General features: G+C 43.1%; 1 protein-coding gene across 1 annotated transcript; it reads left to right on the top strand.

Moving 5' to 3' along the window:
• The first annotated feature begins 4,063 nt into the window (after positions 1-4,063).
• LOC135385338 (cell division cycle protein 16 homolog) lies at positions 4,064-26,087 on the top strand. The gene is made up of 17 exons (XM_064614611.1): positions 4,064-4,215; positions 4,381-4,435; positions 4,510-4,607; positions 4,753-4,791; positions 6,922-7,020; positions 7,086-7,245; positions 9,311-9,396; positions 9,507-9,640; positions 15,687-15,766; positions 15,845-15,894; positions 16,025-16,095; positions 16,324-16,449; positions 20,199-20,351; positions 20,546-20,671; positions 21,236-21,371; positions 25,673-25,763; positions 25,849-26,087. The coding sequence occupies exons 1-17, from the start codon at positions 4,096-4,098 to the stop codon at positions 25,971-25,973; spliced, it is 1,749 nt and encodes a 582-aa protein (XP_064470681.1). The 5' UTR covers positions 4,064-4,095; the 3' UTR covers positions 25,974-26,087.
• Positions 26,088-26,225: the final 138 nt, after the last annotated feature.

Genomic DNA, 26,225 nt, shown 5'->3' with positions numbered 1-26,225 from the left:
ATTCTTTTTCAATTATTTATCCTTTGTGTACATCTTGTTTACATGATGGGTTTTGGTTCTCTATTAGCTGTTGACCGTATTTCTCGTTATTTCCTTGCGTGTGTGCTATTCACATCATAAGAGATTGATTAATTGTGTCGTGTTGGAATATTCCCACTCACGCGCCGCCTGAAAAAAAAATGCGAACGAAGTCGGCCCGGGTGAAAAATTGCCAAAGAAGTCGGCCCGGTGTTGTCAGTGTGCATTCCCTTCTTTTTTCTCATGACTGTTGTCTTTTTCAGCATTTAGCTTAAGCCCGATATTTTTTGAAAATGGTAAGGAATTGTAATGGATATGAAAAAGGTGTTTAAATTTTATTTCTTGTTTGAGCTCCAGAGTCGCCGCCACCAAACTGTGTGTATAATTGGAATACAGTTGTGCAGGTTCAGTTATTATTATTATTTAATAATATCTTTTCAGCTTACACGCCAGTGTCCGACGAGTGCAGTAAGTTTTTGATTTGCAATGTAGCTCTTTTTTTCTCATGACTCTTGTCTTTTTCAGTATTTAGCTCAAGCCCAACATTTTTTGAAAATGGTAAGGAATTGTGATGGATATGAAAAAGGTGTTTAAATTTGATTTCTTGTTTCAGCTCCAGAGTCGCCAGCATTAATTATGTATGTATTATTGGAATATAGGCGTGTATACTTGTGTTGTGTATAGTTGCGTATATAGTTATTGTGTAGTTCTTGTGTAGTTGAGTGTGTTGTGTTGTGTATAGTTGTGTATATAGTTGTTGTGTAGTTGTGTGTGTGTGTGTATTATTAATTGATAATATCTTTTTCAGCTTACACGCCTGTACCACGGCCAACCCCCGAATGTGAGTAAAAGTTATAGTACACGATTACAATAATAAATGAGATCCTCTTTCAGATCATTGGAGTCTGCCACCACAATGTATGTATTATTATAAAATGAGTATGGATGTTGATAATGTGGCTATCTTTCAGATTATCCAACATTGGATCCAGTGAACTGTATGTATTATTGAAATGAATAAGTTAAATTAATTTAGATTCACTTTCAGATTACTGGGGTCTGCCGCCACAATGTATGTATTATTGAAATGTATAAGTTGATATTAATTTAGATTCACTTACAGATTACTGGGCTCCGCCGCCACTACATTGTATGTATTATTCCTGTGGTTTCATATAATAACAATAACCGCTTTTTTCAGGTCAGTGCTGTGTCCAACGTGAGTTATCGTGTGGTAAGCAATGTGACGACGTTAATTTTATGTTTTCTTTCAGGGTCTGAAATGAAAGATTTAATAAAAGATGTTATTGTGTAGGCAATAAGAGAAATATTTAGAGATTAATAAATGTATATATTCTTTATTATGTGTATTGTGTTTCTTCTGTTACAGGTCGTGAAGGTTTTTCGGCTGGGTTTTTCTCCTTCACCTGATTGGCATCACAATTGGCACAATTCCCAGCACAATTGGCTTTTAATAAATACATTTCAACATGATTGGCTATAATTGGCATTAATAAATATATTTTCACTTGTACTTTTCGTGTATGAGCCCTCTCTGCATGTCTATGCATCTTATACGCGCGTGGAGAGCCCTCCGCACACGCGCCGCGCGGGGAAAAATACGCGAGAGAAGTCGGCCCAGACGCGACGGTGGCGCTGCCCTGGTGGCAATGTCTGAGTCCTATCCCCTCCGTATACTACTGCCGTTAGCTTCAATGGTTATTGAAGACTGCCCGTTGTGACAGGGGCATAAACCTTAGGTTAACCCGTTTCCTTACAAGATGGAGCACTGTGACGGTCCTGGTTTTTCTTCTCCCTCGCATTTAAGGGTAAGGGGAAATCGCGCTTCTGACAGAACGACAAAAATGACCACCAGATCTCTCTTTATTTCCGGAGCCACTTCCTAGCGCGTCTTTTGTTTTTCTTTTTTGCCCTTCTTTTTTTCTTTTCTTTTTCTTCCTTTTTATTTTCTTTTTGAAGACGGCAACGGCGACAATTCCCAAAAAAGAGCAGATGTTGTCGTTACACCGACAGAACATTTTATTGTTAAAATGTACATTAGACAAAATTAATTAGGACAACACCCCAGGAGGTTGCTAATGAGGTCATAACGTGACCGACTCGGGCAAGGATATATATCGTCATTTATTGTAACGAAAAAGGAATTTCTCTATTTCAAAAAAATTGTCCATAGGTTCGGTCCAAGTTTCTGTCCGAAATATTCTTACCGTGGACACCCTCCCTTTATGTGTCTGCAGCAGCAGCTATAGTCCCGCGCACGGAGAACCCTTATTTCTCCGAGGTCCCACAGTAACTGAAGGGGGGGGGGGATATGTTTAATGATAACAAAGAAAACGAAAGGAACGAGGGAAAGGTCAGCCAGACAGGGTGTCGGCTTGCTATTCCCAAGAAAAAAAAAATAAATAAATAAAAAATAATAAAAATCAGAGAGAGAGAGAGTACCCAGGCGGGCACAGTCCGGTTCACAGGGCAACCAGTAGGTCGGTTGCAGCGAGGTAACGGAGGAGCAGTCTGGTGACTACGCACTGTCGGGCGCGCTGCACGGGGCCGAGTAAGGTCCGCAGCGTGAGGTGCAGGCCAACGTGTGTGAGCTGTTGCTCAAGTGCGGCTCTGGCTGAGGAGTAAAGGCGACAGTGCAGGAGGAGGTGGGTAGTGTCCGCCACCACATCACATTTCGTGCATAGTGGGGAACCTATGGTGCCCACGAGGAACTGGCGCGATGGGGTCTTAGCGACGTTGAGTCGTAGGCGGTGAAGGAGTGAGCTCTCCCTTCGAGAGAGGCTCAGTGGGATAGTGAGCTCCATCTTGGGATCGATGGAGTGAAGGAAAGTGCGGGCTGGGACGGCGCTCTCAGTGAAGAGGCGAGTTTGCTGGGCGCACATGCGGCGTATGTGGAGTCGGCATGACGAGGGTGATAGCGGGACCGATAACAATGGTGCAGAGGCAGTGGCGTATCTAGGGTGTGGCAGGTGTGGACAGGTGCCATGGGCGCCAGGTGAACAGGGGCGCCATTATGGGGTCGGGTGTGAATGTGCCAGGTCGGGCACTCAACCTGGCACGTTCATAAATGATCTAAAGCACCCGCCATTAGGGAGGTTGTACTGTGAAACCTAGTGCGGACCACACGAAAACGCATCCCCAAGAACATCATGTTAACCATGTTGCCATGGGCGCAGGTAGCTCTAGATACGCCACTGTGCAGAGGTGTGGGCCTGCTTCGCAGCGGCGTCGGCGGATGTGTTGCCGGGGAGGCCTGTGTGACCGGGGACCCACTGAAGCCAGACGCTGTGGCCCGCGCGGGCGAGACGGCTGAGGCACTGAACGATGAGTAACTGACGGTCAACGGCAGTGGCTTACCTATAGCCCCCCCCCCCTCCACACACACACAAATGGCTACCCTCCTTCAGCGGGTCTTTGTAATTTCAATGTTGGACACAAGTCAGCATATGACACAAAGCTGGTTAACATAAACAGTAACGCACCCGGGAAAATATTTCGGGAGGGGTGCTACTTTACGTTGGGAAGAGGATTTCACCCTCATTTTCCCTGTCCCAAACCCCTCCTCTGGCTATATATGCTACTGAACATTCTATAGGTTTAAAAAAAAAAAACTCATTCAAACATCCTCCTCCCCACACCCTAACCCGTGCTTGCGATTCTGGATAAATCGCTAGTCAAGATCGAGAGAAGCGTTTATCGGTGCTAGCAGCTTCCACGATAGGAGTTGAATATAATAAAAACTGGCTCGACATATAACCACAATAGTCTGGTCTTTGGCTTCTCCAGTTTTCCAACATGTCTCCAACGAAATACGTCTGCCCTGAACCCCTGGACACCTATAGCATACCATATAGTATGATACTCAGCGGAGCCACACTGAGGTGCCTTCCTTTTTGTGAAGTACCTTTATGAAAACATAACAAATTGTCTGGGACACACGTCACAGTTTCACAAAATTGTCTTTGCCCTGAACTACTCAATCTCAAGGAGATGCCACTATCGTCGTATTTTCTTCTGTCGTCTAGCAACCATGAATGCTTGGCGTCGAGTTCAAGCATGGCTGACCGAAACAGCTCTTCTGAAACTCTGAACATAGGTTGTCACAGCTCCGTTGCTTCTGCAAAGGAAGTTGACTTTGATTTCTACAGGAACAAGATAAAATGGTTCCTAGAAAAGGTTCGTACATTTAAAATAAACGTACCTTGGCGCCATCCGCACATTCACGTTCAATTGACACGTCCGTCGTAGCGCGAAATGTTAACTCTCGCTGACGTGAGTTTAGCGTGATGTTAGCTGTATGTGCACAAACACCTGTTGTGTTTAACAAAATTCATTTCGCAGCATCAATATCTGAGTGCCTTATTCTGGGCCGACAAAGTCGCATCGCTAACCAAAGGTAGGTGGGTCACTAATACACGAAACGACAGTTGTTGCACGACTGATATTGTCGGTGCACCGATCGTTTTCTAGATGACCAGAAGGACATCTATACAGTTGCACAGTGCTTGTATTTCACAAAGCAGTATCACAGAGCTGCACACTGCATTGAAAGTCGAAATCTCCATAAGGTAACGTCATTTTTAAATGCGCGCTTTAAATTACTAAGCGACAAATTCTTCGTGTTAAATGTAAGGTAGCCTGCATGAATATTTTCTGTAGAAATAGCTGTACATGCTTTCTGTCCTGTACTATTCGCTTTCTGTCATTTTGCAGACGGATTTGACCTGCCGGTATCTCGCCGCTTCAAGCCGGGTTAGTAACGATCATCACATTTCGCAGCCTGCAGCAACGAAATGAAAGGGAACCCACTACGCAATGAGCAGGCAATGTCCGGCATCATGGATAGTCACTTGACGATAGGGTCCCTTCGTAACAAATAAGTCCCTCCTTAAAGGAGCAGTGAGGTGACATTTAACATCGCTCGAAATCCTACCTCGTCTGTGAAGTTGTCCACCAGGAATCACCATGCAACGTACGAGGCATATTCCAAAAATAAGGGCCGTTGGATCATTAAAAGAAATATATTCGTTAGAAAAAGCTTTTATTGGTAGTTTCAGTTTCCAACAAGCCTGCATCACTTATCTACATAATCGCCGTTCACTTGTAAGCACTTTTCGTAGCACTGCACCAGCTTTCTTAGTCCCTGTCCGTAGAAGTCCACCGCCTGGGAATCGAACCAGCTGACAACGGCGGTCTTGAGTTCCTCGTCGTCTTCAAACCACCAAGCCACCACTTCAAGTGCAAGAAGAGGAGGAAGTCGCTAGGTGCGAGATCGGGACTGTAGGGTGGGCGATCAAGAAGTTCCCAACCAAAATCTTCAATCTTCTCCTTGGTTCGAGCAGCGGTGTAAAGACGGGCGTCGTCATGGAGGAGGACGATCACTATTCCGGATGACAGTTTCCCGCGCCGTCGATTTTGGATCGCACGTCTCAGTTTGGTGAGCGTCTCGCTCTATACGTCGGCTGTTATTGTGCTCCCACTTTCCATGCGACCAAAACAACGCCCTTTTCGTCCCAGAAAACGGTAGCCATTATTTTCCGACTCAAGTAAGGAGACTGCTTGAATTTTGTTGGTTTTGGTGAAGTTGAATGGCACCACTGCATTGACTGTTGTTTTGTTTCTGTGTTGCTGTAGGATATCCACGTCTCGTCACCTGTAACGATGTGGGAAAAAAGTCATCTCCGTCTTGTCGATAGCGGTCCAAAAACTCTCGTCCGCTTGACATCTTTTGCCTTTGTGCTGGTCGGTCAGCATTTTCGGTACCCATCTTGCACACAACTTGTGATACCCGAGCTTTTCCGTGACAATCCGGTAAACAGTGGTGTGTCCAACATCAGGAAATTTATCAGACAGAGCTACTAATCGTCGATGAGATCACAGTTCCTGGTCTACTTGTTGAGCGATTTCATCAGTCTGGGTACTGGGCCTGCCACTCCGCTCTTCATCATGCACATTTGTGCGACCATTTTTGAAGTCTCGACACCATTGTCTAACCTTTTCTTCACTCGTTACTGTAGGCTCATAAACTAGGCACGACTCCCGATGAATTTCAGATGCTGATGATCCTTTTGCACACAAAAATCGAATTACAGCAAGCACTTCACAACTGGCGGGAGCAACGATTTTCGCGGACATTGTTGTCTGTGTCCACCGACAGGCAAACGGCTACTGAATCAAAACAACAGCGTCAGTGCCTTCGGAAACCATCAACAGATGGCGCTGCATGGGTGCAACTTTGTTCCGACCCGCTAGTATTTAAACGTAAACAGACGGCCCTTATTTTTGGAATATGCCTCGTATTTTCTCTGTGTGGTGCGTTACAGCTGTGCAATCGAATTTACAAAAAACAGTTGGAGAAAGCAGCCACGGACAGCCGACGGGATGCTTTCTGACGTAGTGAAGGCTCCTTGCCTGCCGTTTTGTTTTTCTTCGCAGCTCCCGTGCTGCTTATACATGCTTCCGGGTTCACCTCAGTGCTCCTTTAAGATTACACTTCGTCTGAATCTGAGAGGGCACATTTGTACATCTGCAGCAGAAAGACTGCAATATGAATACCCCCTTGCACACTGCACACCTAGAAATGTCATCTGAAGAAAGCTTGGTGTTGTGGCATGATCATTGTTTTGTCATTTCTGAACTGCAAAAAAAAATTAAACTCGTCATACTCATTCCCTCCATACTCGTATACCCACAGTTCCTCTCACAATATTTTTTTGTAATGCTAACAATCAATGCACAAATATTCTTTAAATGTCCTTTAGTTAATGCATGCATTGTTGCTCGATAATGTATCTCGTCCTTTCTTAACTTTGTCTTCATCGTCCGCTTTCCAAGTGCTGTATTTTAAAGGTGCGATCATACGTTACATGTTAGAACTTGTAGTTTGCAGGAAAGGAGTACAAGGAGGCTCTCGAAATTCTTGAACAACCAGCGCATGAAACCAGCATTCTTGAACAGCGAGATGCTACGGAGCAGCAAAGGGTATATTGCGGAGCCCCCTGTTTGGTCTCTTGTTAGCTAACAGAAGGCTTTCGTATGGTTTTCAGCTAGAGAGTTCTCTTCAGCTTCTCCAAGGCAAAATATATGAGGCCATGGACAATAGAACACTGGCAGCTGAGTGCTACAAAAAGGCTCTGCGCTTAGATATGTTCTGCTATGAAGCATTTGAAGCACTCGTCAAACACCAGATGCTTTCCCGAGAAGCAGGTAATGTTTGTGGGTGCATGTTGTGTTGGTAGTTGATGTGTACTTGAAAGGGATGGCACAAGTCTCAAAACCACAGTGGGAGGGTGTAAACTTCTTACGACAAATAATGCTGTGTAGTTTCAAACTGGGGCATGCAAGATTCAGATCCTTTGGGAACGTTGCAAGTATGTTGCACAATTTGTAAGAGCTATGATGGTCTGTGCAGTGTAAAGTCATGAAAAGTGTTCTTACATTACCTAATCCAACAGTTATGTGAGCATGTGAATAAAAAGCAATGATTTTTTTGCACCGAATTGTAAAAATTAATTCTGACAGATGAAAATTGTTTTTTGTACTCGAGTGTACTTCTCGAATACCGTCTCGATAACATTTCAGAGCACCTTCCACATTACAGGTAATGTACTTTACCTATGCATCAAGGTGCTCGAAAATATGGAAAGTCATTCAGGTCCCAGCCAAAGTGCAAATGTTGTCATTGAGTCACTTGTACTAGCAGTCATTTCATAACAAGGCTCAAGGTTTAAAATGCTCCTTCTTCATGTCACACAAGTTATTAGAGTATGCACTATAGCAGCTTGCACCTTTTATTCATGTACATATAAAATTTTGGAATAAAATGAGATGTGAGTAATTGTAATTGCTTCAAGGGACTATGGAACGATTCTTTTCTTGTTTTGGTTTGACAGAAGAGATGTTTCTGAACACACAAACAGTTTTACATTTGACAAGCAAACGGTTTTCTTTTAATTTAAACCAGGTACCTATGTTATACAAGGGTGGTACCCCCAGTGATGCGGCACGACGAGCAGCGGCAGGAGTGTTGTGGAGAGAGAATTTACCCTGCCCACTGCCGTGCACCAGTACATCACTGTACACCAAATGGAATGCCAATGATTGACCGAAGCTTCTTTGTACACGCCGTGTGCAGTCCCAACATAAGCAGGCACCAGGAGCACCTAGTGATAGAACTAGTAGTACCGTAATTTCACGCGTATAAGCCGCACCGCAGATAAGCCGCAGGACGCGTTTTTTGAGACGTTTTGAAAATTTTCTGGGAGATAAGCCGCATCCGCAGATAAGCCGCGGGCAATACGAGACGACTGATTTGTGCGACAAAGGAGAGCATAGAGAAGGCCATATACCATGTGGTCCATACTCCGGGATCGGCACAGTGTACAACAGAGGACGTCAGTTCTGGAGTTGTACCAAGATCGGATTGTGCCCTTGTCGGGTGTTTTTCGTGGGCTGATGGGTCAGTGATCTTCCAGAAGACGCGAATAACTGTCACCACTTTCCTTAAAGCTGCTTGGGGGAATGCACCAAGAAGATCAATCTACTCGAATGTGGACCCGTCCCTGTTACGCACTGTTCGTGCATCGGCAGGGCAGTGCTGTTCCAGAGACACTGTCGGCCCTTTCGTTAAAATTGGCGTACTGGGGAAAATACCAGGGAAAAATAGTCATCAGATAAGCCGCACCGGTGGATAAGCCGCAGGGCGCCCGTGAGAAAAAAAAATCGCGCATAAGCCGCGGCTAATACGCGTGAAAATACGGTAATTGAGTTATTGGGTGAGGAAGAATGCAAGAGGAAGGAAGGACATGGAGGACAGGTCCAGGGGAGATTTGAACCATCCATCGTTAAAAAAAGGACACATTTTCATACGGAAAAATTACTGGGGTTTCTAGATAGGAAGAGCTGCTTTCAGCAAATATTTTATGGAGTGTTTGGGAAATTCCACAGTTCCTTTCAGTCTAATTGCTACTTCCTACAACAATCCACCATGTTAATGGCAATCAGACCAGAGACTGATTGATTTTCTAACAGTAAACAAAATTGTGACTGCTCTTGCCATCGATGTTACGCTGTTACGATTGGAGGGGTGAACACTAGTTTGTGGATAACAGCTGTGAGGTTCAATGTACTGTTCTTTATTGCTAATAATTATGAAATATGGAGTTAGTTTAGAATAAATCGGTGTGACGTGTATAACTTGAGCAAAATGCAGTGTTTGAGAAGCGCATTTGTTGTTTGTATAGCTTAATGACTCTCTAGTTCTTTGTTACAGAAGAGGAAGTACTAAACACTTTGTCACACAACACAACTCCAGAAGGGGAGCTTGTTAGGTTACTTTATGCGACAAAAGTGAAAAAGGTATTGTCACCTAGTGTCTAAAATAGAAGCTGTCTGTAATCTCAAGTGACCGCATTCCTTTTATGTGGCTTAAGCGATTTCACACGTAATCTATTGTACCTTTTGCACAGTATGATAAACCAGCACCGTTTGAAGTTCCTGCTGAACTGCACGGTCTGCGAGAAAACTTGGATGTTGCCACAGGAATGGCTGAGCAGTGTTACTACAACTGTGATTATAAGAGATGCTACGAGATTACATCATCGTAAGAACTATTTCTCTGCTTCCTTTTATTTTTGCACGAGCTGTCGCACACAAAACTGAATGGTAGGAGTACAGGCTTGCCTCGAAGGTGTGCAATCAGAGGAATGTTAAAATAACCCACTTGCCACAGTCTATTCTATATTTCCATTGGTGTTACGGTGTCCTCGACGTCAGTTTTCATTAGAGACTTCGTGAACCTTTAGCAAATCGCGAAATTCAACAGCGAGCCTTGACGTTCAAGCAGTTCCACGAATTTTCCAGCATTTTGATAGGTTCGAGCAGGTTCACACGTTCGATGTCATAGCAAGAGGATGAAAGAGGTGCGGTTGCGGTTCTCGGTCTTCCTACGAAAGCTAGTAGAAATATTGCCTTCAGATGTTACAAATGTCTTGGGTAGTAACAAAGTTACGAGTAACTTGTAACTCTAACTAGTTACTTTTTGCAGTTACTAGTTACTTTTCTAAAAACTTAACTTCTCGCTGTAACTAGTTCCCACATTTGGTTAAAGTAACTGCAAAATATAACTAACTAAGTTACTCAAGTATGGCAATATTCTCCACGCGTCAGTTCCCTGGCATCGTTTTGCCGAGGCTTCAAGTTTACACTGCCGTTTTTCCTAACCAGGAATTCCACGAGTTTTGTCATCTCTTACACAGCCAGGATGACTTAGACTAAATCCCACTGTGCTGTTAAGGCTCATGGGAAAATATCTGTTCATAAGTATGCTATGCCAGTACAAATGCGAAAACAATGTTTTTAATGGTTACATTTATTAGACTTTTGTTTTCTTAGGAGATAACTGTAAGCAGAGCAAGTGTGAAGAAATGGTGAAGTCCTTGGATGGCTTCACAAACATTCAGAAAACAACACTGAAGCTTTCTAAGTTTATTGTGTACAAGCTTTCGCGTGGAGGACCATGCTTCTTCAGGTACAAAGACACTTGGTGAATTCACCATGTCTCTTTGTACCTTTGTACATAAGAAGAAAGCCTTAGTGTTGTTTTTTGAATGTTTGTGAAGGTAACTGTAAAGTAACTAAGTTACTTTACCATGGTATCTGTAGCTGTAACTAGTGACATTTCAAGAACAGTAATTGTAACTGTAGCTCAGTTACTATTTCTGCAGGCTAATTGTAACTAAAACCTAGTTACTTTTTTGTAGTAACTTATCCATGACTGCAAATTATGATAGCACATCGAGTAGTTAAAGACAGTCTATACTGTAGCAACACCTGGGGGCAAAAAAAATATATATATATACTTTCTGTGTTGGTATGTTTTTTAAATATGAACCAAGTGACATACTGTATTTTCCGGTGTATAACACGCGCGTTATACAGTAAAAAAGTGCTCTGAAGAGCTCCTGCGCGTTACCTAACACTGTGCGTTATACACGGAAATATTTTCCTGCAGAGTTCTTTTTCAGGTCGGTGACGTACAAATTCTAGTCTCTTCCAGGGTGTTCTGTGACTTTCTTCCAGATCTCTTAGGGTCAGTTTTCAAAACCAGCAAAAGGGCATATGAGTTCATAAGAAGTTAATGATGCTGCTTAAGATCAATAATCCTGAATTCATTTCAGAAGGCCTGCGTGATTGATCAGGGACGCGAAACCGAAAGCATAGAGGCGACTGAAGTATGCTATATGACACCGACTCTGTTGCATCATAGTTTAACAGCTTTGACTAAATAATGCATATGCATATATGATACACCGCCTTGGTTTATTGTGTACACTGGTAGCATCACAGAAGCTTGTAGCAACATTGCAGTGCGCGTTATACATAGGACTTTTTTCAAATTCAGCCTATTTTTAGGGGTGGCGTTATGCATGAGTAGGTGTTATACGACGGAAAATAACATACGGTAATTTGAGTGTGGAGAACTGCTGTCTTATGCCATATCAACTCGAATAAGTAAAATATTCGTTCAGCATTATGCATGTGCAAATGTGTCAGACCTGTTTTAAGTTTTTCGGGAAAGGACCCACACAAATTAGAACCACGGCTGGTTCGCGCTGTCACTAGTTTTCACTAGTTCTCACTATTTTTCCGTTTGTTTGGGAGCTCGGAACAGATATGGTATCACACCCTCGTCTTGCTAACACCCCATTATTCCACACATGTAAATGGTTGATCGGGTTGATCAGTAAACAATAGCTGCTTGGCAAGTGACCTCTACATGTTTTGCCCATTTAGGACTAGATGGCTATAGTGGCCATCTTGTACCAGGTTGGTTATAGCGTCATGCTCTAATCCCTACACCATTCTGTGTGCAATTGTAATCAACTAACCTGAATTTTTGCTGCCGTCTTTCGTATCCTATCATGTTTTTGTGCTGTTTCTTTAGGGAGTGATTATACCTAAGAAGGTCTCATCAACAACAACAACTTGATTTTATGATTATGTATTTTTAGAGCCTTGTGTTTTAGGGTAAAACCTGTTTTTACCCCCCGATTCGCATCATCATCACTAAAGTGCAAATTTTAAGGCACTAAAAACCTGCGTTTCAGGCGCCTAAAAATCTACTAAAAAAGGCCCAAAAATGCACAAATTTTCTCGGAATAGGCACGATCAATATTGCATTACCGGCACCATACGAGCAATGCCGCCAGCATAAGTTACTTTTACGGTAACATACCACTCTATCACGTACACTTTGGTGACAGTTGCTGCTCAGAAAAACCATGCTTCTATTATGAATTATGATGCCATTCTTCGGTTGCACGGCAAAGATTCCACAGAGCCAGTGAGCCGCAGAACCGCTCTGATCGTATGGCATCTTTATTTTGGAATTGAACTCAAGGCACCGTGCGCACATCTTCTTAGTTTTGTTTTATTCCGTCTTAGCGCCGCGAAGCAACTGTGGCTGTGAGCAGTGTATAGATGTGGGCACACATCTGGAGAGAGGACAGCAGAAAGGAGTGAGGGACAGGGGGGTCAGTGTGCGTCCTGGGCCGATTTCAGAGGGAACTGTGCCGACATTTGTCTGGGAAGTCTCGAAAACCCAGGGACGACGTCAGGCAGCACAGCTGCTGGTAGAATTCGAACCCACCACCACCCAGTGCCGTGTATGCTAAAGGGAGCCTGGCCATTAGGAGGAGCCTAAAAAAGAGGCTCAACCTGTCAATCAAATTGAGAGTTTTTCATTGGCTGCTGTTTTCTATGCGGGTCGCCATGCCACCAAAATTTTCCCGAAAATGGCGGCGTAGCTTCGAACAGCGAAGCGAGGATTTCTTGACCAATTTTTTTCACAAATTACGTCAATTTTATTTTGCAAGTGTATATTCTGTTGCAATTATCTTACAACTCACCTTTAAATTACACTCCAGTGTCGATGTTTACCTGAAAATAACATGTTTCGTCGTCCTTGTTAGGCCTAGTAATGACAGCAACACAGGCAAATAGCAAGAAAAACGCTACGGATTGCCAAAAATTTGCATTTTATGACATACTTTTATTCATGTATCCTTTACCCAATCTTGATTCAATCATATGTTATGTTTTATAGTTAAAATACGTATAATACCGGCAGTCTGTTCCAACTCGGTTCTACCGGCCAATCAGTTCTGCTAGCACACACTTCTGCTTCTGCTACTTCTGCCCGTCTGCTATTCTGTGTCTTCCCGACATGCCCCTCTTCTACCACATGGCGCCGTTAAAAGTGGGCGCAAAATCCATTATATTGGTTGGTCGTCAGGGAATATCCTATTCAATCCAATCCCATCTAGTTTCCCGAAAATGTCGGCACCCAGTGAATAGAGGTGATTTATAGCTTGGATAGCCTGGGATTAATAGCGAACTGTATTCTGCCTCATGATTGGCCAGAGAGCTCAAAAAGTGGGTGGAGCTCCAGGTATAGGCAGGTTCCATTAATGGCCAGACTCCCTTTGGCATACACGGCTCTGCCACCACCCAGTCTTCAGCACGACCTTGGTTACCACCAACAAGCGGGCCATGCCGCTGTTCCCCACCTTCTTGTTGAAATCGTGAAGACAGTAGCACTTCAACGTGTTCTGGGGTGAAATTCTGTCGCCTGTCGCTATGAATTGTCACACATGCAGAGGTCGACTTTGCAACGTCAACCGATTTGACGATGCATGCCGGTACGAACACGGGTGCCCGTGAGGGATATCGTTGGGAACAGAGGGAGCATTACCACCAGAGCTGTAGAGTAACTCATTAAAGGTAATTGAGTTACAGTAAGTAATTACTTTTTGTGTAACTAATTAGTGAAACCAACTACCTTCTGAAGCGTGTACCCGTAACTGTAATTTAATTACTTTCTCGAGTAACTTGTACTCTGAGGAAAGTTACTTCTTCAATCTAATTTCCTTGCGAGTGTTATGTTCTGGGGTCGAGCATTACAGAGTGATCCCAATCATCAGCTTGACTGCCAAGCACATTGTGGGTTGTGCCAGAAGTTTGTTTTCAACAAGCATTACGTATGATACGCTGTGTGTAAAGTTTTACACGTTGTCACCTCGAAAGTGTGTAACTGTAACTAACTGAGATGCATTTCTTGCTAAGTAACTTTTCCTGTAACATCGTTACTTTTGGAGTCATGTAGCTGTAAGCTAGTTACACTTTGTGAGTAGCTTATACAGCGCTGGTAACCACTAAGCACAGCTGCAAGGGCAGGCGTGGTGTTGCACCGGGTACTTGGAATACAGGCGGAAAATAATGTACTTTCTGCGCAAAGGGAGACACTTGTGTTTTGTGATGTAGCGCTGCGAAGCGTGTCCTCGTACTTTTTTTTCTTTCAAAGACTATGACATAAACATAGGTGTCCAAAAGTAAGGTGCCCATTTAGGCACTTATCGGCACCTATTTTTAAAAAAGCACTAATCGCAAAAAAAAGAGAGGCAAAAACGCATGAACATTATGGTACTAATCGGTCCCCTTCGAGCTGATTCGATTGTCAAAAGGCATCATCTGTATGACTCCCTCCCAACAAAAAAGCATATGCATGGAAATCCGCTCTCTAATCGTCACATAGGGCTAAACTCGAAAAAACCCGAAAATGAACTTGCAAAGTGGCAATTCAGCCACCAATACGGGCACTGGAGAATGCAAAGCATTCGATACTCAGCACAGCTGTGCTGCATCTCATGATCATCTAAAATGCGAGAACTACTATTTTTTTATTTTTCACTCAAAAATCTCCTTTTCCACCCAGTATCACCTGATTTTACCCTGTTTTACGGCTCCTGAAATAAAACCCGATTTCTACCTCCTAATTTTTGAAATCATAAAACCCGACAGCACAGGGCCCCATGTATTTTATACAAGCAGATGCCTATCTTTCCTGCAAATACATGCTTTTAATTTTACATGCTTTTAGAGGGACACTCAACAGCTCGTCCAATATTTTCCAGTTATTTGTTGTAACTGAAGTGTACTGGTTCTAATGCCGCAGTTATCTTGCTGAAATTCACGTGGTGCTATGGACATGCTGCTGCCAGATATTCAACCCCGTTCATGGAGCACTAAAGTACTAAAACTACAGTGCGCATGTAAAACTAAACATTGCAGACCTTCGGTGAGGTTTGAACCTGCTAACTTGCAGGTTCCTTGTGTAAGGATGTTTCGAATTTACCTTTACTTCCTGGCTTTCAACTAATGTGCAAGCGTCTTGTATTGTGACTACTTGGTGAAGCACAAGGTCAAAAGGACCCATCTCTATTATCGGCAGGACATCATGGCAGCTGGCATGAAGAAATGGGGCTGAAAGAGTGCTGTGAATATTTTGAGGATTTCCAGTCACTCTATACTTCTTAGCAGTAATAATTTTTGGAAAACTTTCACCGTAAGCAACGTAACACAGTGCAGCAAAGAAATAAAAAACAAAGTAAAGTGTGCCTTGTATACCTGCTTAGTGCCTTTATAATCTCTAGTGAAAAAAAAAGAAATTTTTGCAAATATAGGCAAGAAAAAAGTTCCATGAGGTATATGTGTGCACAGCAGTAGGTGAACAGCTGTCATGTTATTGATTGGTACGCATGGAGTATAGTTCAATGCAGCATTGGTAAGTTTGCTCTGTTTATTTGTAGGGTGCTCAATAAAGATCCTTTTCATACAGACTGCCTCCCGGTTCATATATCATGCTTGATGGAGCTGGGAAAATCAAATGGTAGTGTAAACTGGTGTGCCACTTCCCTATTTTTTGGTGTATTTCTGCGTGTAACTTGCAATATGCTTTTTCCGCTAGCACTTTTTTACCTGGCTCACAGACTAGTGGACATGTATCCAGAGAGTGCAGTACGTATTGTAGCCAACATATTTTCAAGGCACTTGTCGTCTATCTGCTAAGTGTCATGCCAGAGTGCAATGTACTCATACGTCCTACCGCACCTTGTTTGTTTAATTTTTTATGTACCTTCAATTCAAGATATCGTGGTTTGCTGTGGGATGCTACTACTTCCTCAATGGCAAGGCAGATGCAGCTCGTAGATTTTTAAGGTAAGTTACTGCACTTTTCGTACCCTGCACAGTTTCCGGTGCAATATGTCTGCAGTAGTCACATGGAGGGCATATTTAGATTTGATCATTCAATATTTTTCCTAATTGCAGCCGTGCCATCAAAGTTTATTTGCAATTACCTTTCTTGTTTGTATTGCCCTTTCGTTCTATGGTACTGCCTGCATTGTCTCATTGGACCTGTCAATAAATGAGGCATTTTTTGCGTAGCAAGGCAACAGTCCTGGACCAAGTTTTTGGGCCTGCATGGCTTGTGTATGGTCACTCATTTGCTGTGGAAAATGAACATGACCAAGCGATGGCTGCATACTTCAAGGCACTCCAGCTGATGCGAGGGTAAAGGAATTGCTGTGATAACATTCCCATCTTTTTATACCATGTTCATCTTACGCTACCATGTTCATTTTACACTACCATGTTCATTTTACACAACATTGCAGTATCGGCCTCTCCCTCGGAGCCACAGAATTTGCATGTACTTTGTGACTGATACATAGAGTCTGAAGTTTTCAGGAAACATTTTTTCTAAATTCGGGGGGTAAAAACCGGGCAAATAAACGTGCGCTCTAAATTCATGCAAATTCAGGTGAAAAGAACTTTCAATACGCTAAATTCGGAGAGAAATCGGGTTCGGTTACTCGAACTAACTGAACTGGTTCGGTACAATTGGTGATGTAACTGCAGTTGCTGCAAACAAGTTAGTGCGCATTTATAGAGACATCCCAGTGAGGGAAATTTGCCGGGTAAAAATCGGGTTTCACCCTAAAGAGGCAACCTTCAATTCGGGGAAGAATCGGGTTAAACCCTAAAACCTCAGACTCTACTGATACATGTAGGATATGTTCATGACCAGGTTCCCTAGCTTCATATGACAAAAATATCCAAGTTCGATGGCAAAATATTGGAAATTCCACGTTTTTCCGCTACAAAAATTGCGCATCATACTGGTCCTATGCCGCCATAATAATCTCACCCTGTCTTAGATCTCCATGTGAATGGTAAGATTGAAACATTACATAGATGTTTCTTTTCAGTAAGATGTGGCTCAAATCTGGTCAGATTATGTATTTTCAGGCTCGATATACAGTACATTTCTGCTAATTTGATCCTGACGGGAACGTGAAATTTGGTCAAATTAAAGGTTGAATTAAAGAATTGGCAAAAACATGAACTAGGTTAATGTCACTTCTTTATTAGCAAAAATAGTTTGTGATCGTTTGCTGTCGCTTGCACTTGAAACGCGCCTCTGAAAACTTGCCACATAGAGCATCGATGTGATGGAACACCCTTTAGGCATTATCTTCATACGACAAATAGAGTCCCAGGGCGTTGAGTCTGGCTTCAACGTCAGAGCTGCGCTTCGTCGCTCACACTGCGAACTCTCGGTGAAATCGTCTTCAGTTTAACTTCTGCCATGTTCCGCGCGGCACGACACGTTGCTCGCAATATCAGCATCCGTAAGTGGCCCACGCACTTCAGCACTGTTGTCCATTTCCACGAATGTCATCGAACCGGAGATGCGCTTTTCTCGTCATCTTCGAGAATGGCTCCCTTAATGCCGATCGACAGTGCCTTGCCAGTGCCATCGCTAACCATAGTTGCTCCATCTGTCCATACAACCGAGAGCTCCAACAGATTCTACACGAAAGCCTGGTGAGATGTGAAACAATAAACAGGGAGACGAACAAGAAAGAAGTTTCCTCCTCATGCGGGACATTGTGGTGCGCTTGCCATTGGCTGTGCTGATGCAATGCAAGCGTGCAATAGACCTCTCCCTGTTGTAAACAAATGACGTCATAATGTCCGACAACACCACCAATTTGGTAGAGTTGAACTACGCTGGAAGCTAGGGTTGAACAAGGTCGCGCCCGAAATCCATGGTCTTGAGGGGATTACGATGGTCCCTGAAAGGGACGCGACCTTCGGTCCTACTTTTCTTTCAGTAGGAGACAGCGAACAAGTGCCCATTCGTGGAACCCAGCCCTCCCCTTCCGATTTGTTTTGGTTTGAGTCTGTCTACCAACGTCATGATGACGTTTCTCAGGTAGAGGTCTATTGGTGGTTTCGAAAACACTGTTGCCCCACCAAATTGATATTATCGGTACTGTTCAGTTGCCACCGGTGCTGCTGGAGTTTTAGGGCGAGCTTTTCTGTTGCCATGTGCGGTGCAGTGCAGGTGACACGAGTTCTTGGTACGCAGATGCATTGGTCGAATTATACAGCGTGGACTGCTTTCATGTTCGAAATGACAAACTCTTTTATACACAAACATATGGGCATTTGATGGGACCTTCAAAATGGAATTAAGCGAAAAAGGGAATAATCAAAAGTCGTATTAATGGAAGCCTACTGTACCGTGTTACCTGTGCCCCAGATTGGCACACATTCCTACGGCGCACAAAAAAGTTGCACTCTTGTGTTCACATAATTTGCAGCAAAACGTAACTTCTCTGCAATGCAACATTGTTAAAGCGGAGTTGTAGCAACACGACTACATTTTCCTCCTTGAGGCACTGTCATCTGAAGCAGAACAAAATTTATAGTTTGCTCCTCGACTCGAAAACTGGTACTTGAAGCGTGGGCATCGCGATTTGGAAGCGCACATGAGTTTGTTTAATGAGGACCTCTGAAGAAAGTATGGATTGTTTCGCTTCTGTAGAAGGGGAGGGTCTTGCACATGTTTGGGGAATGTGGAGCTATTCTCTTGCGAAGATATGATTGGCTGCTACAATCTGCCAGAAACTGTAGCGAGGGAATGATGTTTAACACTATTTTCACCTACAAGGAGAAAAAAAATGTTAGTGTTCTTGCACCTGAAAAAATTGTGAATTCCTAGTTTGAAATGCAAAATCCGTGCTTTTCCATGACCAATCTCAAAGCCTGCATTTTCTGCATGTTTCTACGACAAACGATCCATGCTTGTGATGAACACCGGTGCATAGAAGTGTTAGTCTCGTTATTAGCTGAAGATTACAATTGAATAGTCAATGATGATAGTCTAACTCATCGTGAACTTGTGAGCCGAGATGTTCATCTGGGCAAACAAACTTAAAGCAAGTGGGTTGAATGCTGTTATGTCCCAAAAGCAGTAGCATAGCCAGAATAATATTTTGGGAGGGGTTAGATGGGAACTTTACATGGGGGAGGAGGATTTCACCCTCTTTTCATTCTCCCAAATGCACTACCAAAGGTACAGTCTCGGGAAGGTTTGAACCCCCCCCCCCCCCCTTCCCGGCTATGCCACTTCCTAGAACCGTGGTACAGTGAGAACATCTTGCATGTGTAGTTTTTGTGGAAACAGTATCTGTAATGTACAAGGAGTAACCCCCAGGTCCACTGGGGCTGGCAGCCACTTCCCACTCCTGTGTGAAGTGGATCTGTCTTGCTGGTAGATCAAATGTTTGCTGAAATCAAGACGCTGAATAACAATCACGCAACACTTACAATCTACGCAGTGGATAGACAATTTCTAAAATGATCAAAGGTTGTTGGAAAGGCACAGAGAATGCTATGGCAGTGTAATTGAAATTAAATCTAACACAGGCTTGAGCTCTGACAGGAGATGTGCAGGGGGATATCAATGCCAAATGTGCTCTTACTGATTTTTGAAATTAATGTTTATTCCTGTATGTTGGTAAAGTGACCCTTGCACTAGAGATTAAATAAATGAGGTGTACACAATACAGTACTCAGTCTGAGCAGTTTTCCTTGACTGACTAACCACATAGCTATGTTTGAGTCCATAAAGATTTTGATACTCCCCTGTGAATCGAATATAAACCAACCAGCAATGATGAATTTTTCACATTAAACCTTAACTTACAAGACTACAACCCATAACATCACACAATTTTTATGCTGAATTTTACAAATTTTATATAGAAAGAAGTTGTGATGTGACTACAAAAGTGGCTGGAATCCTGAAGACTGAGCCAGAGACAGTGAATTTCCCAATAATGAAATATAGTGTCTGATCATACTGACCATCCCCTTATTGATATATCGCTAAGGAAATTGTTTCATTCAGATTATTATGTCGTTTCCTGATGTTAATCTTTGTATCAAGCAATTCTTCCTATGTGTAGGTGTCACCTACCATTCCTTTACATCGGACTGGAATATGGCCTAACAAACAGCACAAAGCTTGCAGAGCGTTTCTTCAACCAAGCCCTTGCGATAGCTCCTCACGACCCTTTCGTCCTTCACGAACTTGGGGTTGTGGCCTTCCAAAGTCAAGAGTGAGTTTGCTGCATGACAATCACTGTGTGTGGTTCCATCACACCATCTTTAATCTGTCGTTTCAGATTTGCCTGTTTTTGATGTGCTTGTATCTAGTTAGAGCCCTAATGCAGGGATATGGATCAAACAATCTGTTTCATGTACTGCACTCTTTACATGTTCCCACAAACGCTTCATGCCTTACTTATTTCAGTTATGCAGCAGCAAAGAATTTATTTGAAAACGCCTTAGGAATGCTGGGAGTAGACGATCTCACGGTTCTCCCACAAAAATGGGAGCCACTCTTGAACAACCTGGGCCACACGTGCCGGAAACTACGGTAACGTTTCATGCCGTTCATTGCCCTGCAACCTGGTATGATAGAAGGGTTGGGACACTTTGATGCTAGAGGTTTATTCCATAGTTGGCCCGCCATAGCCATAGTAGGATGTATACTAAGGACTATTCTGTATAAATTAAGGATGAAAAAACAGTTCTCCAGTGTGTGATATAGTACACAAGATGTGTCCTCTTGAGTTTATGGCAGCATTGAGCTATGACATAAAAGGTCAGCAAACCTCAGTAGTCTTTATTGACTCTGAGATGCATGTGACTTATCTTAGGCTATTGCCAACAGGAAACTGACATGCTCAGTGGCGTACTGGCAAGTTGCGTGATGTTAACAGCGACATCTCTTTCAGCATTTGCAATTTTCTGCATGACTTGTGCCCCCTTTATTTTAAAAATCTGATCTCAAGTGCACGTAGCAGTGTAGTAGTAATCCTGTAAGGCACTGTTCACCACAACCTGTTCTGCGCTTTTGGTGTAGCAGTACATTGACAACGAGGATATAACTCATTTTATTTGCTTTGTTTCACCTTTTACACTTTATTTCCCGTCACAGTAAATTTCCTGAGGCCCTGGAATATCACCAACAGGCACTTGTGTTGTCTCCACAAAACCCGTCCACGCTGGCTGCCATTGGCTTCATCCACAGCCTCACGCGTGATTGGGCAAAAGCAGTCGAGTACTTCCACAAGGTATGTTCTTGCACGTTAACGTAGTGCAATAAAGCGTCGATTTTACAATGGCCATGCTTCCAAAGAGTTGTTAGACCTGGTTCAGCATATACCGTATTTTCACGCGTATTAGCCGCGGCTTATGCGCGATTTATTTTTTTCGCGGACGCTCTGCGGCTTATCTGTGGGTGCGGCTTATCTGGTGACTATTTTTCCCTGGTACTTTCCCCATAGCCCGGGTTAAACGAAAGGGCCGACAGTGCCTCATGTTTTTCGGAACAGGACCGCCCTGCCAGTGCACGAACAATACCGAACAGGGGCGGGTGCACTCCACATTCGAGTGGACCAACTCGTCAATCCACGAAAAACACGCAACAAGGGCACAATCCGATCTTAGTAGAACACTAGAAATGACCTCCTTTCTTATACATCATGCCGACAACGGAATGTGGACAGGGTTTATGGCCTTCCCCACGGTCTCCTTTGTCGGCAGACCCACAGGAAGGGTTCAATACACCTGTCATCGGGATAAAACATGGTCAGCCAACGCTGAGGCACAGCCACGACAGCGGCTTCAAACTAAAAGTCGTCGACTTCGCGGACAAGTACGGGAACAGGGCAGCTGGCAGGGAGTACGGCGCTGACGACGGTTGAGCGTCTCTGTTGATTTTGTATGTGCATCACTGGTTTAGCGCACAAAGCAGTCGCGTCGTATTACCCGCGGCTTATCTGCGAGTGCGGCTTATCTGCAAAAACATTTTCAAAATGTATCTAAAAACGAGTCCTGCGGCTTATCTGCGGTGCGGCTAATACGCGTGAAAATACGGTAATCCGATCATTTTAAAAGTGTTCCCGCGATACCCTTATGCGAGCGATCTATATATGATTTACATGAGAGAATTGATGTTCTGAGGCTGGAACAACATAGAAGGGACAAATACATACAAGCCTCAATTTGCCTAAGAAATTAATGATGAAAAATGAAAGTCACTGAAAAGGTTAGCCAGCTGTAGGGCTCAAACCAACATCTTCTGGATTGCCGGTCCAGGCCTCTACCAATTAGCTTAGCTCAATTGGTAGAGCCCTGGACTGGCAATCCAGAAGATGTGGGTTCGAGTCCTACAGCTGGCTAACCTTTTCAGTGACTTTCATCTTGCATATATGATTTATTTCTATAAGTAGTACATCATGGCGGCCACACCTAGAGCCTCTAGCTTTCCGAGAATCTGCTAAAGTTTGCGGAACTGGCCATGTCTCATGGAACCTGCTGTTTCCCTCACATTTTTTTTTTTTTTTTGTGTGTGTGGAATATTTGACGTATTGCATAATTCTGTCAGGATTTCAATCAATCTGAGGCACTTTTGGGGGTTAAACACGGTGCCTACCAACCTGGAAAAGTGGGGATTGTCAGGGAATATTGATGCGACTGAAAAAGTCAGGGGATTGTATCGTCAGGGAAATTGCCAAAAGCAGACGAAGTCAGGGAAAATCACAGACAAGTGCTGTGAAGATGTGCAGCAAATCGTGAGTGCCGATTAGTGGCTGAGCGGCCACAACCGCTGCAATGTTGCCGCAAGTAGCAGTTCGCCAGTACAACAAGCTCAGAGGCAGAAAAGTATGGCAGCCTCACGAATACTCAATGAATGATCTGTCTTATGCGGGTCCTGTATCAAAACGTAGCAGCAGGTAACAAGGTCCTTCTTGTTTTGGTCAGAGAATTTGCTTGAAATAGTCAGTGGAAACCTGGAAAAGTCAAGGAATTTGAAGACTGCAATGTGGTAGACACCCTGTTAGAGCAGATCAGTCACGACTGCAGTGCCTGACTTGACTGATACTGCTGGCACTTACACAGCCAAATGAGCTGGGACAAAAGAAAATTTAGTGACAGAAATGCCTGGAGAGATATTGTCAGAGTTGAGTCTAATTTTCTTTGTGCACTGAAAGGTTACAAAAGGCTGGAAAAGCCCGGGGAACGAGTCGATAAGCAATCTTGGGAGAAAGCTGCAACATTTTTTTGCTTGTTTTCTCTTGCCCGCGCAATCCCATGGACGTGTGAATCCCACTTGACGAAAATGTCAGTTTTCCACAGCAGAAAGCTAGGGGATTTCCTCATACTTACGTGCATGATAGGGCCCAGGAGTTCATGCAAAATGCATAATTTTTAGAATGTGTTCTATCGGATATCCTGACCTTTCCCCACACATTGCCAACCACAACAACACAAATCTACAATGTTTGATGTTGCATATGATTGCATATTTCAGCATGTTTCTTCTTCTTCTGCACATTTCTCATTGTGAAAAGAGCTCACAATGCCATCTGAGGCATGGTTTTTGTAATCTGCCGTGATGAACATTGTACTCAAACACTTTTACACATCAATCCAGTCACTTCAGAGGTCAGATGATACTAGGGGTGTGCGAATCCAAATATTTTAAGTCTAATCGAATATCGAATCGAATAGGGGAAAAAATTCCGAATACCGAATCGAATATCGAATATTCGTGCAAAATTTACAATATGTGACTTTCACACTAAAAATTTCCATTTTGTAGCCCTTTCTTTCTGGCATTAACTGTCACAAGAGAGACATGCAATTCTTCTGTTTAAAGCCCCTACTCTTTAATTTTACATGAGAGTGCTTCCTGTTTTCCAGGTGAGCCTGCACTTACTGGAGTACTGGAGTGGTTACCTTCATTTCAAAATTTTATGTCAGGCAGTAGCATGTTACACGGATGAGGCTGTAATTGCTTCAGACAACCACATGTCATTTGTCAAACAAACAAATTGGCATCCTGCCTCATCTTTGTCATGAACACCCTTTAGTTTCTTTGCACTCGCCCTAGGAAGTTGCACTACTGAAATTTTAGATGTAAAGGACATCTTTAAGACACCCTTCTTGTTTGTGGGCTGTAGTCATTATTCGAGAGTCCTAACTTTTTAAAGGCAACCTCACAGACATCAAATAAAAGTCCCTCGTCGGCACCGTTAAACTGCACGTGGGAGGGGCGCCACCCCTTCTCAAACTAAACACTGTCCCGCCTGTGTTGGTCCTGCAGCAAGGATAATTTCGTAAAGCAGGCTTCACTTAATGCACGGAAGCATCAGGTGAAGCCCACTTTCGGGTTGTGTCGTTCATATTCGTGGAATAGTTGAATATCCGAAAATTCGAATATTGCATATTCGATTCGCGAATCGAATAGTTCGAGTGTTTGATATTCGATTCGAATTCGAGAACTCGAATATTCGCTCACCCCTAGATGATACACTAATGTGTTGGCTCAGTGGGCATGTTCCTTAGTTACTTATTAGCTTAGCTAAAAAATATGAGAAAAACTTGCCTATTAAGCATTACATGCAGTTGTGGCAGATTTCCACCCATATCCTTGCATGAGATGTACCACCCAATTTTGCAACAACAAAGGTTCAACAGCAAGCCCAAGTGAAGGGTGCCGACAGATGTTACCTCAAGTACTACAGTAGAAACTCTCTATAGTAAAGTCGGTAAGACCACTAAAAAATTCACTATATCAGTATCTTCAGTATCAATACCAGTAGTTAAAAACTGGGGTTTCAATACATTGGGACTGCAGGTTTACTTCACTATGTGCTGGTTCACTACAGAGAGGTTCTCAGTAGGCAGGCGACCAGACCTGAGATTTTGCTGTAAGAAACGTTCATGTAACATTGCAATGTTGCCGTTCACATGGAGAGTTGCGACATGTTGGGATTAGCATGCCGGCGTGGGACCAATATTATTAGGGCCTGATTTTTTTGTTTTTATTTTTCAGCAAAATCGAAGGGTAAATATCGGGTTATATTTTGCTTCAATAATTCGGGTGTAATCGGGTTGAACTGAACCTGATTCAACCCAATTCTTGTTGAATAGGATAGAATCAGGCATAAGTCTTCGGTTTACTCAGCATAATACACACAACACACCGGTAGACACAGAGCCCATGCATGTAAGAGACAGCAGGGTCTCTGTTTTGACAGTTTGTGTGACAATATTTATGCATTTACAACACAGTTTCCAAAGTTCTGTGTTAGTTGTGATGACTTTGGATCCCCCTGGTCCAGCAGTTTTTGGGAAAATATCGGGTTAAACCCTGTTTTTGCTGATTTGAATCGGGGGGTAAATATCGGGCGTAACTAGATATAACCCTGAAAAGTCACGCCCTAAATATTATGTTTAATTTTTTGTTGCGGGAAGACACAAAATTTCTAATATTTTATCACGGAATTAGGATGTTTCTGCCACGGGGAAGCTATGGTACCTGGCTATAAGCAATGCCCACATAAATTAATTTTGTATTTTGTAGGCTCTCGGACTGCAGAGGGACGACACTTTTTCAACTACAATGCTTTCTCACATGATTGAACGTCTAATGAACGAAATGCCACCTTGTCAAGGTACCTTACAATATTACAAATCTGAAAATGGAATTTTGTGCTCAACACATTTTCTCTTTTTCCTGTTTTCTGTGTCTTATTGTAGGGGTGCCTGATGTCTTGCCAGAATACTCTTCAACCTCGGACAGTCACGTGAATGAATTCTCGGACATGGACCCAACAAATACAACATGTCCGTCACTTGAGTTTGAGATGGAAGGCAATGATTAAGTTATAATCTTGAACATAGCATTTGAAATGAACTTAATTATATTTATGAATGATTTACAGTCTGAAACTTTCTGAATGGGTCACACATTCATCTAATAAACTGCTGTAAATTTCTTCAGACTTCACTCTAGTTTTGCTGAAAGCAGTGCATTTCTAACGTTGATATAAAAATCAACTTTTGGCACCCTACCAGTACATAACGAAGTGGTGCGCTAGCTGTGTGCCAGGTGCCCATAAAGTGGTGCAGTTGTG

Source organism: Ornithodoros turicata, chromosome 2 (assembly GCF_037126465.1).
Source record: "Ornithodoros turicata isolate Travis chromosome 2, ASM3712646v1, whole genome shotgun sequence".
Lineage (NCBI taxonomy): Eukaryota > Metazoa > Arthropoda > Arachnida > Ixodida > Argasidae > Ornithodoros > Ornithodoros turicata.
This window is presented reverse-complemented; position numbering and strand designations above follow the sequence as displayed.